General features: G+C 41.5%; 1 protein-coding gene across 1 annotated transcript in view; it reads left to right on the forward strand.

Moving 5' to 3' along the window:
• The window catches only part of cep350 (centrosomal protein 350), a 31,207-nt gene extending 20,455 nt beyond the window's left edge, over positions 1-10,752 (forward strand). The window contains exons 27-37 of the mRNA XM_080472675.1: positions 1,605-1,861; positions 1,967-2,136; positions 2,652-2,793; positions 3,323-3,483; positions 3,613-3,746; positions 3,847-3,908; positions 4,005-5,854; positions 6,321-6,851; positions 7,728-7,874; positions 8,455-8,577; positions 8,964-10,752. Coding sequence (XP_080328801.1) covers positions 1,605-1,861; positions 1,967-2,136; positions 2,652-2,793; positions 3,323-3,483; positions 3,613-3,746; positions 3,847-3,908; positions 4,005-5,854; positions 6,321-6,851; positions 7,728-7,874; positions 8,455-8,577; positions 8,964-9,131 — 3,745 coding nt within the window. The 3' untranslated portion in view covers positions 9,132-10,752. The remainder of the gene's footprint in view (positions 1-1,604; positions 1,862-1,966; positions 2,137-2,651; positions 2,794-3,322; positions 3,484-3,612; positions 3,747-3,846; positions 3,909-4,004; positions 5,855-6,320; positions 6,852-7,727; positions 7,875-8,454; positions 8,578-8,963) is intronic.
• The last annotated feature ends 836 nt before the right edge of the window (positions 10,753-11,588 follow it).

Below are 11,588 nucleotides of genomic sequence, written 5' to 3' on the forward strand. Positions count from 1 at the left end.
CAGTGTCTGTCTTCCCAAGCTCCACCCTAAATTACAGCTTTTTATCTACAACCAGTTGGGCAGGTATAGTACAGTACTCTCTACCTCTCCACCGAGCACTATCCTGTCTCACCTCCACTCCCTCCCCATCGCAGCATGCTTGTGCTCATCCGCTGGCCCTTGGTAACTGTGGGACGAGATGGTGAATGAGTGATTAGATGCCGTTTGGGGTTTTCTATGCGGCAATAAACCGCTTTGAACTAACAATGTGGATGCTGTGAGTTCAGTTAAAATGATTAATAAAAAGAATGCCCAGGCAAAGCTGCTTTACTGAAATAATGAAAATGATTAGCAACTTCTCCCAGCATTTCTGTCATTTTTGTAGTGTTTACTTGGTAACCACTTACCTCATTATTTCTATCCTCAGCGAATGAATAGTATAAGAATTTACTACCACATGTGAGGTTTCTGGCTGGTCAGCTGCAGCTTAGTTATCAATATAAAATTATTCAAAATAAAACCACACCCTGGCATGAAAGTAAATTACTTCCACAGTGAATAAAGCAGAGAGAGAGTGGTCTATACCTTTAAATGAGCTCAGTAAATCTTAGATAGCCCTCTTTATTATGCAACTGTTGCATGGGATGGGATAATAAGTACAGATGGGCAGTGGCTGTAATAGAGTTTGGGAAGGGAATAAAGAGCCCCCACCCCAGCCTCATTCTTGAGTTTCCAGCCTGTCATCAGTATACATTAAGTCAAGGGAAAGTCCTTTAAATTAGATCCAGGCGATATAATACTGTACTGTAATTGCAGCCGTGTGTGTGTGTGTGTGTGTGTGTGTGTGTGTGTGTGTGTGTGTGTGTGTGTGTGTGTGTGTGTGTGTGTGTGTGTGTGTGTGTGTGTGTGTGTGTGTGTGTGTGTGTGTGTGTGTGTGTGTGTGTGTGTGTGTGTGTGTGTGTGTGTGTGTGTGTGTGTGTGTGTGTGTGTGTGTGTGTGTGTGTGTGTGTGTGTGTGTGTGTGTGTGTGTGTGTGTGTGTGTGTGCCCTCGTACTCTTGCATTGGTGATCGGGATGTAAACACGGCTGTATGATCCTAAGAATCTGACTTTAACAAATGCCTTTAACTGATGTGCGTGTGTAGGCGTGCACCCGCATCACTACTTGGTGTCCAATCCCTGGGTTTGAGTCTAATGCATGACATCTGACACGTCTCTTATATTCTTCATTTCTTATTTGCTTAGTGAGATTTCATAACTTTTTTAATTTGAAGGTACTTGTACATTCCTATACTCGACCTACCTGAATGACCCCTGGTGGCATGTATCGAATGTATGTCTGTTTGCTTGTGTGTGTGTATCTCGGAATCGTGTTCACGGTGAGATTGCATTAATGACTATGTCTAGGTGATTTGGGTCTTGTATCTGTGGGATTGTTTTTAAATCTTTTTAATGGTTGATACTTCCTCCTTTCTGTTTCATCATCACTGCCCCTTACTTTTCTGCCCCCCACATTTGTCTTTACCTTTATCTTTATTTTGTCACTTCTCAACTCTTGAACTTCTATATCTTTTCTTCTCCCTCCTCTTCCATGCTTTTTCCCTTTCCTTTCATTGTCCAACTACAGGTTCCTCACCAAACGAGAGCAGCAGTTGATACAGAGGCGCCACCATGCCGAAGAGCTGCTGCAATGGAAACAGCGGTTGGACCAAGAGGAGGCAGAGGTCCGTAGAATGGAAAAAGAGGCTTTGGCTGTATGGAACCAGAAAACGCCTCAGGATAAGGATCATGACATATCAGACACTCAGAAAAAAGAGACTTCTGATATTAGCTATCAACCGAGTCATCGTCTAAGCTCAGAGACCAGAACCGACAGTGAGAAAGGTGAACTCATTGGTTACTGGCTTTTTTTGAATTATTCATCGTTTGTGGAAAAGAAGCAAATCAGTGTCAACAAATAATAATGACCTTTTATATGCTTGCTCTTAGAATATGCGACTGAAGGTGAATGTTCCTCAGTACCAGAGTCCAGTATGCACAGAGAGGGACTGGCATCACCACCTGCTTCAGCCTCCAAGACTCCTTTGGCCTCTAATCAGAACAGCCATCCTGATTACACCCAGGACTTCACTTCGGGATCTCAGTCACCAAGCAGACAAGTATGCATTTGTTATCATTCAGTATTGCAGAGTATACTCTATGGGAGCACGCTGTTGTTTATAGTGGTCCTATTATACTATGCTGATTAAATGTGTATATAATGGTAATACAGCTCACAACATTTTTGATAAATATTCCAAGCACTGGGGATGTTTTGCACATATGTTGAATAATAAATGAAAAATAATATTAATTTAGTGTTATAAAAAGTGAAGGCATTGTGTTGTTTATATTTGTGACTTGGATGTAAATTCTAAAACATTTGATGACAAATAAATATTGAGAAGCAGGACATTTGAAAGGATTCACACACAGTATCTTGCCATTGTGCTTATTTATAACGTCCTTCATACTCTGTGAGAAAATCTCTGCGCAGGAGTTCATTTACTGTACACGTAAAATATTCATGCAAGCACACCTCTACTCGGTCATCTGACTGTTATGTCATGTCCTGAAGAAGTAATATTCCACTCTCTTCCTGTCTTTCCTCCTCCTGTCTGGCCCTCCTTTCCAGTCTTCTCTCAAAAGCAACCACAGGCCGGCCGCCTCTTCCTCAGATAGCAGCAATAAAACCAAGATGCAACTCTGTTCCACCTCCCAGACACCCAACGAGGTCTACAATCACTCCGCTGACCCTGCCAAGTCCAAACAGCTTGGTGAGTTACTGAAGAGCACTCGCATACACAGAAATGAATGTTTAAAGTTGGAATTTAAACGTTTCCAAATAGTTTTCAGAAAGGACCAGAGGGATGCTTCAGAGCAGGGACGTAATGCAGCTATACTGCTGGCACTGTATTGTCCAGCCTATGTGATGCTGCCAGAATTACATTATGTAAAGCACTTCATTGATATCTAACCTGCATAGCTGTATCAATGGGGGGAGGAAACATTTTTCCATTGCAGTTTATTGTACACGTGAAAGCAGGTTTTTTTTGGCATTGAATTATGGCTGAATGTTTTTATTCATATTCAGGTCACTGTTAAAACCTCTATTCTTTGTAATGCTCATTCCTTATTGTGTTTGAATAAATGTGCTTCTCTCATTCCTGGTAAAGAAAATGTACAGTAATCTCCAAAAAAATGCTCTTGAGTTTGAGTGGGCTAAAAGTTGGATTACCCATTGCTAATCAGAGGTCTGGCAGTGGTTTCACATTCTTGCTTTGACTTATCTGAATTTTCCTCCAGAAACCATTTCAAACCAGAGTGACATAGAGAGTCGGATAAAGGCTCTGAAGGAAGAAGTCAAAAAACGGAAGTTTATGGCCTACCGCCTAAAGAAAGAGCAAAAGAAGCGAAACAAGGAGCGGCTAAAAGCACAGGAGGCAAGCCTTTTGAAGCAACTGCAGGTAGGGTTTGTAGGTGGTTGTTGACATGTCGTATTTACACTTGTATCATTTTGTTTTGGATTACTTCATTGTAATTACATTTATTATCATAGCTCTTCATGTCGAACTGATTTCTTAAATTTATTTTAGAATTACAACAACTTCATCGTGAAAACAAAGGCAGAACTGTACAAAGAACCAGAGGCGGCACCTGACACCAACTCTCACATCAATGAGTCTACATCCTCTCAAGAACGGTCACTTCATCAGCCTTCTTCACACAGGTACTAACATCAGCTATATACATGATGTCCTTGTGAAAATACAACACTGAAACTTTTGCAAAATGAATACAGTGCAGTAAAGCAAATACCTTTTCCTTAGGTCTGAAACTAGTAAAATCGCAGATTCCGAAAGGACACAGATTGGTGCATCATTAGACCAGAGTGAGTGGATTGTATTACTCACATTTACGTATTGATTTACAATGTTATGTCACATTGATAATCTTGTAAAAACCCAACTCTTTTCTGTTACTACAGGTGCCCTTCTTCAGCAAAATTTTAGCAATTCCACATCAGTGCCTGAAGATTTATCTAATGAGGAGCGTCAAACTTCAGCTGTTGCAGTATATGGTGGCAAAGAATGTCCAAATGCCGCTCAAGGACGCCTTCAGTCCACGGAGTGTCTTTCAAGTACTTCTTCTAAGCACCGCAAAGCTCCGTCTGTGAACGACGACATTTCTGGTGATAGACCTGACGTGCTGGAAATGCTGGAGTTGGAAAGGAACTCAAAGGTTAACGATGAACTCTCTGAGCCTCTCAAACTAGAAAAGGTCTTCAGTCTTGTCTCCCAATTTTCTGCACCTAAACAAGTGTCCTCTCTCGATGATGATGAAGAAGGTGAACATGCTTCATATGTGGACTCGGAAAAGGACGGAGCAATAAAGCAGAAGGAAATGTCTGAAGGAGAGGAAACTCTAAAGTCCCAAAATCTTGCGTCTTATCAGCCATATTCAGCTGCTTTGGATGTCACAACCTCACCATATAGAAGCAGAAGCCCTTCATTCAGTGACAACTCTCATTCTCCTCATTCAACTGCTCTGCCATCAAATAAGGAGGCATCCCCAAACAATATTGAGGCTCTTCCCGTATTAGATGGGTATCATGATGACTTTGAGTCCTCACTTGATTCTTCACCCAGGGAATATCTCCATTCTCAAGCCTCGTCTTCTCCCCCAGAAATCAAGTGTTCACCTAACAGAGCCACAACGTTTGACAGTCAAGATGAAGTCATCGAGGAAGATATAGCTGAGGAGCTTACTTGCCGTTCTGGTACAAGTGAGCCAAGCCACAAGTCTGAGAGACTGTTTGATCTGGATCGGGAGGCAAAAGATTTCAAGCATGACGAGCACATTAATTCTAGCCATTCCCCACCTGTCTCTCCGCTACAAACCCCCATGTCCCAAGATATCGATGAAATGCCAAGTTTCAACATTGGAGAGAGGGTCCTTGTTGGTGGCGTTCAGCCTGGTACCCTAAGGTTCAAAGGTCTAACCAGCTTTGCCAATGGCTTCTGGGCAGGTGTGGAGTTGGACAAGTCTGAAGGTAGCAACAATGGCACATATGATGGGGTAGTGTACTTCCAGTGTGAAGAGTCCCATGGCATCTTTGCTCCTCCAGACAAAATCTCGCATCTTCCAGACAAGTTTGAGCTTTACACGGATACCACAGAGGACGAGGACTCATTCTTTGATGACTTGTCAGGTAAAGGTGGGGAAAGACCCAAAACAGATGAGCACGAGTCCCAAGAGCAAAGCAATCACAAGACTGAAGATGAAAAACCATTTTTTGTGGACACAAGGCATGGAGAAAAAAAGATTATGGACAAATCTCAGAAGGACCAGTCTCAACTGAAAACCACATCCTCCTTCAATTCGCAGCATCACAAGGAATCGAAGCATTCAGGGTCTAATGGTGACTCTAAAGACATAATGTTGGACTTTAAAGATACATCACACTCTATTTTCATCTCAGATTTGGAAAGTAAGGAGATCACAACACTCACTGAGAGGGATGATTTTACTCCGGTTGAGCCAACCACCAATATCAGGGATGGCATTATTAGAAAAGAGAAGGACGTGGTTCTGGTCGACACTTTAGCTGACAAACTTGTCAACACCTTTTTGAAAGATACCCTGGTGCAGTTTGCAGAAATTAAAAAGGCTAAAGAGCAAAAGATACGGTCTCTTAACCAGGAGAATGAAGACCTTTTTAGTGAACCTGCTGACAGAGAAGAATGGATCACTCCCGTGGATCAAAAAGATGGTCTACCCTTCTTTCTACCTGCTGACAAAGAGGAATTATCTTCTCCAGAGCTGTGTCACCGACCAGTAAGTCTGAGTCAGATATTTCACCAATATCTTGTTAAAAGGCTTTACATTTCATCTCCTCATGCAAGCACTTGATACTTTTCAACACGGCAGCATAGGTTTTAAAATGTGGCAGTGCTGAAAATAATTATCCAGCCATAGAATATTATTTGGCAATACCAGCCGCATTATCAACTCACTGACTAATCAGTTGTTTACTTGACCTAAATACTGTTTATTTAGAATGGTGTTCAAAGTCTAATCTTATGTTGACAGACTATTGAATTTGGTGGTCTTTACTGGAAGTTTTAGTGCTGGTAACATCACTCAGAAACATGACGCTTCAAAACTAAAGTCACAATCTGTGGTTTATGATGTCAGTCATGATGCCATGTTGTTAAAAGAATTTGAAGTACACACTTAGGGATCTGATCTGAAATTCAAAGTTATCAGTAAATTCCTTTTCTCGTCTTTTCTCCCACAACAGGAGAGTCCAGTATTGGGGGCCATTGGTCAAGAGGAGCTTGCAAAGCGACTAGCAGAACTGGAACTGAGCCGTGAACTGCTGGATGGGCTAGGTGAAGACCAGGACTGGTTTGATGAAGACTATGGTCTCAGCTCAAGAAGAGAACAGCAGAGACTCAAACAGGAAGAGGAAGAGGCGAGGTTGGGAGGAGGTCTCGGGAGATCTGGTTCATCAGCTGTAGCAGCTATGGGGGGGATGGCTTCGTCATCAAGTCTGGAGCAGCAGGTAAAGACTCCACCGAGGCCAGAGCTTCCTCTCCCGCTGCCTCCGAAACTACCCGAGCAGCCGGCTATGGTCGTGCCACATTCGGCTGCAGAGGTGGAGAAGATGGTCCATGCTGCAACTCAGGAGATCTGGGACAGATGTGAGCTTGGGAACGAAGGAGTACTCAACCTTGCACAACTGCCAAACCCTCAAGCTTCACAGCAGTATTTAGGGGAAAAGCCTGACAGTCAGGATCCAGAGGCTCTGTCCATCCACAGCTACAGAAAGGTAAAAGAAAACTTCTAAAATCAAAAAAGAAGGACATGTAATAAAAACTATGTACCTTGATCAGCCCTAACATCATGACCACTTGGGTAATATTGTGCAGGTCCACATTTTGCTCCTAAAACAGCTGTTGCCCATTGAGGCAGTGACTCCAGTAGACCTCTGGACATGTGTTGTGTTATCAGTTACCACAGTGTGAGCAACAGATTGTGTAAGTTTTGGAAGTTGAGAGGCGGGGTCTCCTTTGAATGACGTTCACAGTGACCCTCGGCCATCCGTGTTCCTGTGACTGGGTCACTGCCTTACTTCCTGGAGCAGCATTTGATAGACACTGACCAGAGCAGAAGCACCTTACACGAGCCTTTCCTGAGTTTTCTGACACAACAATCGAACACAATTTTTTTTTTCCTGGTTTTAATACATCAACACCTGCATATGCAGTAGCAAATGAACATTTTATCCTCACAGGTGCCGTGACAATACATAAACAGTGTTTTAACTGACCATGCCAGAGGTCATGTTATGGTTGATTGGTGTACTGACCTCACAGTATGTGTATTGTAAAATGCTCACAACCTGTCACATAAATCTAAACTCATCAGAGTTACAGTACTCGAAGAGCAAGCGTCTAAATCAAGATTCAATGTCTTGAGGAAATGTCAGTAGATTATCTGTAGCCAACAGATCTAATTGTCGGAAACATGAAACATGGTTTTATGGAAATATTTGGATGTAGATTGGATGCTGCGCTTATGAATTACATTTTGTTTCGCTCTTTAACCTTCCTCCCAAACATGCCACACTGTATGTATTTGCTTCAAACAGTGTTAAGTATTGTTCCATATCTCTAAGCCTTCTATCTTGTTTTTTTTTTTTAAGGCCGTGTATGACCTTACATGGGAAATACTTCAGGACATATATTCTGAAGAGCCCAACTCTGATCAGCCTCAGTGGGTCAAACTGCGGCGTGCCAAGTCGTCGTCCTTCCACAGAGTCAAGTCGCCAGGAGACCTGAGCAAAATCCAGGTAGAGTACTTTAGGACAGAGAACGTCGCTGAAGAACCCACATTTCTGTCTTGTAAGATACTCTCACTACCTCAGCACATTTTTTTTAAGTTTACTTCCTGAGGTCATGGTTTTGTCAATACGAAATATATGTACACAGAAAAGTTGGCTCATATTCCTGATCTTTAACCCTCTAGGCTTTATCCCCAGTGTCGTTGGGTTGTTGTGTACCTTCCTTATTCCCAAGCAAGTTTTGATTTTCCATTTGCACTCGCCTCTAAAAGACCTTCTCTGTCAAAGCCTCCATCTTTCCATACTGCTTGTTGGGCTTGTTTAAAATCTGATCAGAGCGGTCACATTTTTAGCTTTTATCAGTCCCCATCATTTTACTGCCATTTCCATGGTTCAATTCTGAATTATTACACATATAATACAATCATTTTTAGATTAACCATATACTCATAGTGTAACTGTTTTGGTCGCCTTTGTACATCTTGAAAACTACCGTTTTACCTTTACAGACGTAGAAATGCAGTGGAATTTGCTCAGCACAGGATTCAACAGGGTATGCTTGTTTTCTTCCCGTCACATTGTTAAACAGGAATTCATCACCGCAGAAGTACTGAAACTCTACGGTTTGGCAAAAGACCACAGCCAGAAGACCGACTGGCAGAAGATGCTGAAATTTGGCAGAAAGAAGCGAGACCGAGTTGATCACATCCTGGTAGGTCCCGGAAATACGATTTGTGTTGTGTGCATGTGACCGAAAAGAAAACAGTGTTGGTTCACATTATAACCATGCTTTTGACTTGAATAGTTTAACTAACTGATTTAATCCATGTTGTGTGGATTCTGTTCTACAATGAGACACAATTCACGCAGTGCTTCTGAAAGGGAGGAGCAAAGTTAATCTTGCTCAAGTTAACATCAAATAAAATATTCATCTTTGTTTTTTTTTAATCCCTCAATTGTTTTCTCAGTTCAGCTTTATTGATGTTGTCATGGCGTTTTATTTTTCATCCCCAGCACAAAGAGCATAATTACATCAATCACAGCATTACTGACAGGTCAGTCACTATACTGCTGCAATTCACCCATTTTCTGTCTCAGGTTCAGGAACTCCACGAGGAGGAGGCCCAGTGGGTCAACTACGACGAGGATGAACTGTTTGTCAAGATGCAGCTGGCAGACAGCATCTTCGATGCCCTGCTAAAGGACACTGCGGATGTCCTCACACTAATCTCTGACAAGAGGGATGATAGAGACGCCCTCTCCTGACAGCTTCCATAGATTTGAAACTACAACTGCTAGCTCACTCCCGGACCTTTGCTCACCCCCCGTGAACTCTAACCAACCGAACCCCGCTCGGGCTTCCACCACTTGATGTGCCAACAGCAACCCTCTGATGCCTTCAGTCCCAGTATTACCTCTCAGCTTAACGACTCGTCTTCTTATGTCTCTGACGTTAATTTCCTCAACTTACTTGTTACCTGTAATGGTGATGTAATTTTCTTAAAACACAAACCGTCTTTTGGGCTGTCCAGCCTGTTTGAACCTTATTACCGTCTGGTCTCGGTTGTCCGCCCCTGGGCTGATCCTTTTTTTTTTTTTACTGCCATTTGGAAAAAGAGTAGATGTGTTGACAGGGTGGACTGTGCCATTTTCTAGCATGTTGAAAACCATGAATGCTGCCAAGCTGATTGTTTCATTGTAGACTTCAGTGTAACATCCACATGAAGCGGCACCGGGTTGTTCTACTTTTTAATTGTGTCTTCTGTCTGTCTGTCTGTGTTGTGCAGTTTAGATTGTGATTTGACACAAAACCTTGTTGTGTTGGTTCTGTAATCTAACAATTTAAAATTCATTTGGCGTTAAAGTGACCACTCTCTGCTCTAATTTGCAAGATTTTGATAAATACAATATTTACTAGTCTCAAATGGCCTTAGATGAAAAACATCGGATGTTTTCATCACTTTTCATCTGTTTACAGGGACTGTCTGGTCTTTGTCAAATACGTCACGTGATCAGTTGAATTGAGGTCCAGTTACTCACTCGTCCACTAAAAACGACTGTCAATTTGCCCTTTCAGTTTGGTTTTTGGTCGAGAACAAATTTATCTGTATTGCCTTTGTGAAATGTCTCTTACTTTGGCGACTATAGACAAGATTGTGAACATTTTACTTAATGTGGATATAAAGCTATAAAATATTTTGTAAAGCAGGAAGTTGGCTCCTAAAATGAATACTTATTAAATATAAAATCTAGGTGAGAGCTGAGAGAATTTGCCATTAATCGTATGTGATTAATCCGCACTGTGTGAGAATCTTACAGATTTCAGATAATATATAAAACACTTCTGCCTCCTTGAATATTTATTGTGTGCAACAGTCTGATAAGAGGTGAAAGTTGAACATTAAGAATTGTACATGATCTTGAAAATGTACAGAGATGAATTTTTGGGGGGGGAATTGTATAAAGAAAATCTAATGTTATTGTAAAAGCACAAGTAGGAATGTGAATGTGGCAATACTTAATGTAGACAAAAACCAGAGGAACAACATAGAGAATTGTTTAAACGTTTAAAGGAGTGTCGTCATGACTGACATTGTGAGTTTATAGATGTCATGACTGCTCAGTTGGTTATTACGATCACTGTGTCCCGCCTCTGAACAATGTCAATTTTGTGAAAAAATTAATGTTGGAAAAAAGAAAACAACAACTCTGCAGGTACAACTTCTGTCTAAATGCTTGTGCTTCATTGGCTTTTTCTCAACTGAAACCTCCATTTACTTGAGGATTTTGTTTCTCTCTCTCTCTCTCTCTCTCTCTTTTCACTTCCTGTTGCTCCTCTAATTTTTGCAGTTTTATTTTTGATCAATTTTAACTCTCATAAATGTCCAAAATTTGGTATACTGGTGCACGCAGACTTATTCCCTCAACTTGATACTCATCGCATCGCGTTGAAGTGGGACACAACTTGACTGACAGTCAATATGACTCAATATTTTTTGAGTCACAGTGCTGAAATGCTGGATTTGAGCCTTAACTCAGAGTTCCTATACGTTTGTGACTCTACGGTTGTCTGTTATCTGATTTCTAGCCAAGCATTTGCGAGAAAAACATCAGGTTGTACAGCAGCACTGTTACTCACTTCATGTGCTGCTAAATACAGTATCTCTCAATACAGCAAACTGTAAGTTCAAATGTAGCCTGCTAATGTTTTCAGACTCCAGAGGTGGTCTTTCTCCACGTTCAGTTTAAGTGCCTCTTTATGTTTGAGTTGTAGTTTGTTTGTTGTTGGTTTTTTTTTTTCAAAACTTTGTGATGTCTCAACATCCTTTGGACCTGTGTTCATTGAATGTCTCTTTCAACTGCTGTATACTACCATTTGTTTGTAAAAGATCCTCCAATAGCTGCTCTTCCTTCTTACCAGTTTACCCGTACTTCAGTTTCTGCCTTATCAATCTTTCTGTACCGAAGCGTAGTGTAGTAGAGGAAGTTTTTTTAAAGCCCTCTCATTTCCCTGTGCCTCAGCCTGAGGAAACCTACAAGAGTGTAAAAGGTTACTACCTGCATCTTGAAAAACTCACCCATGCATCTTTTCATCTAAATACAGATAAGAGTCATTCTATTAATATAATAGTATCAGGACCTAGTTTGTGGACACTTCACACACATTTGAGTGGCTCCGGGCTGCACAGTGTTGGACACTGAGCTGATGTGGATAAAGACGGA

This window comes from Lipophrys pholis, assembly GCF_963383615.2.
Source record: "Lipophrys pholis genome assembly, chromosome: 10".
Lineage (NCBI taxonomy): Eukaryota > Metazoa > Chordata > Actinopteri > Blenniiformes > Blenniidae > Lipophrys > Lipophrys pholis.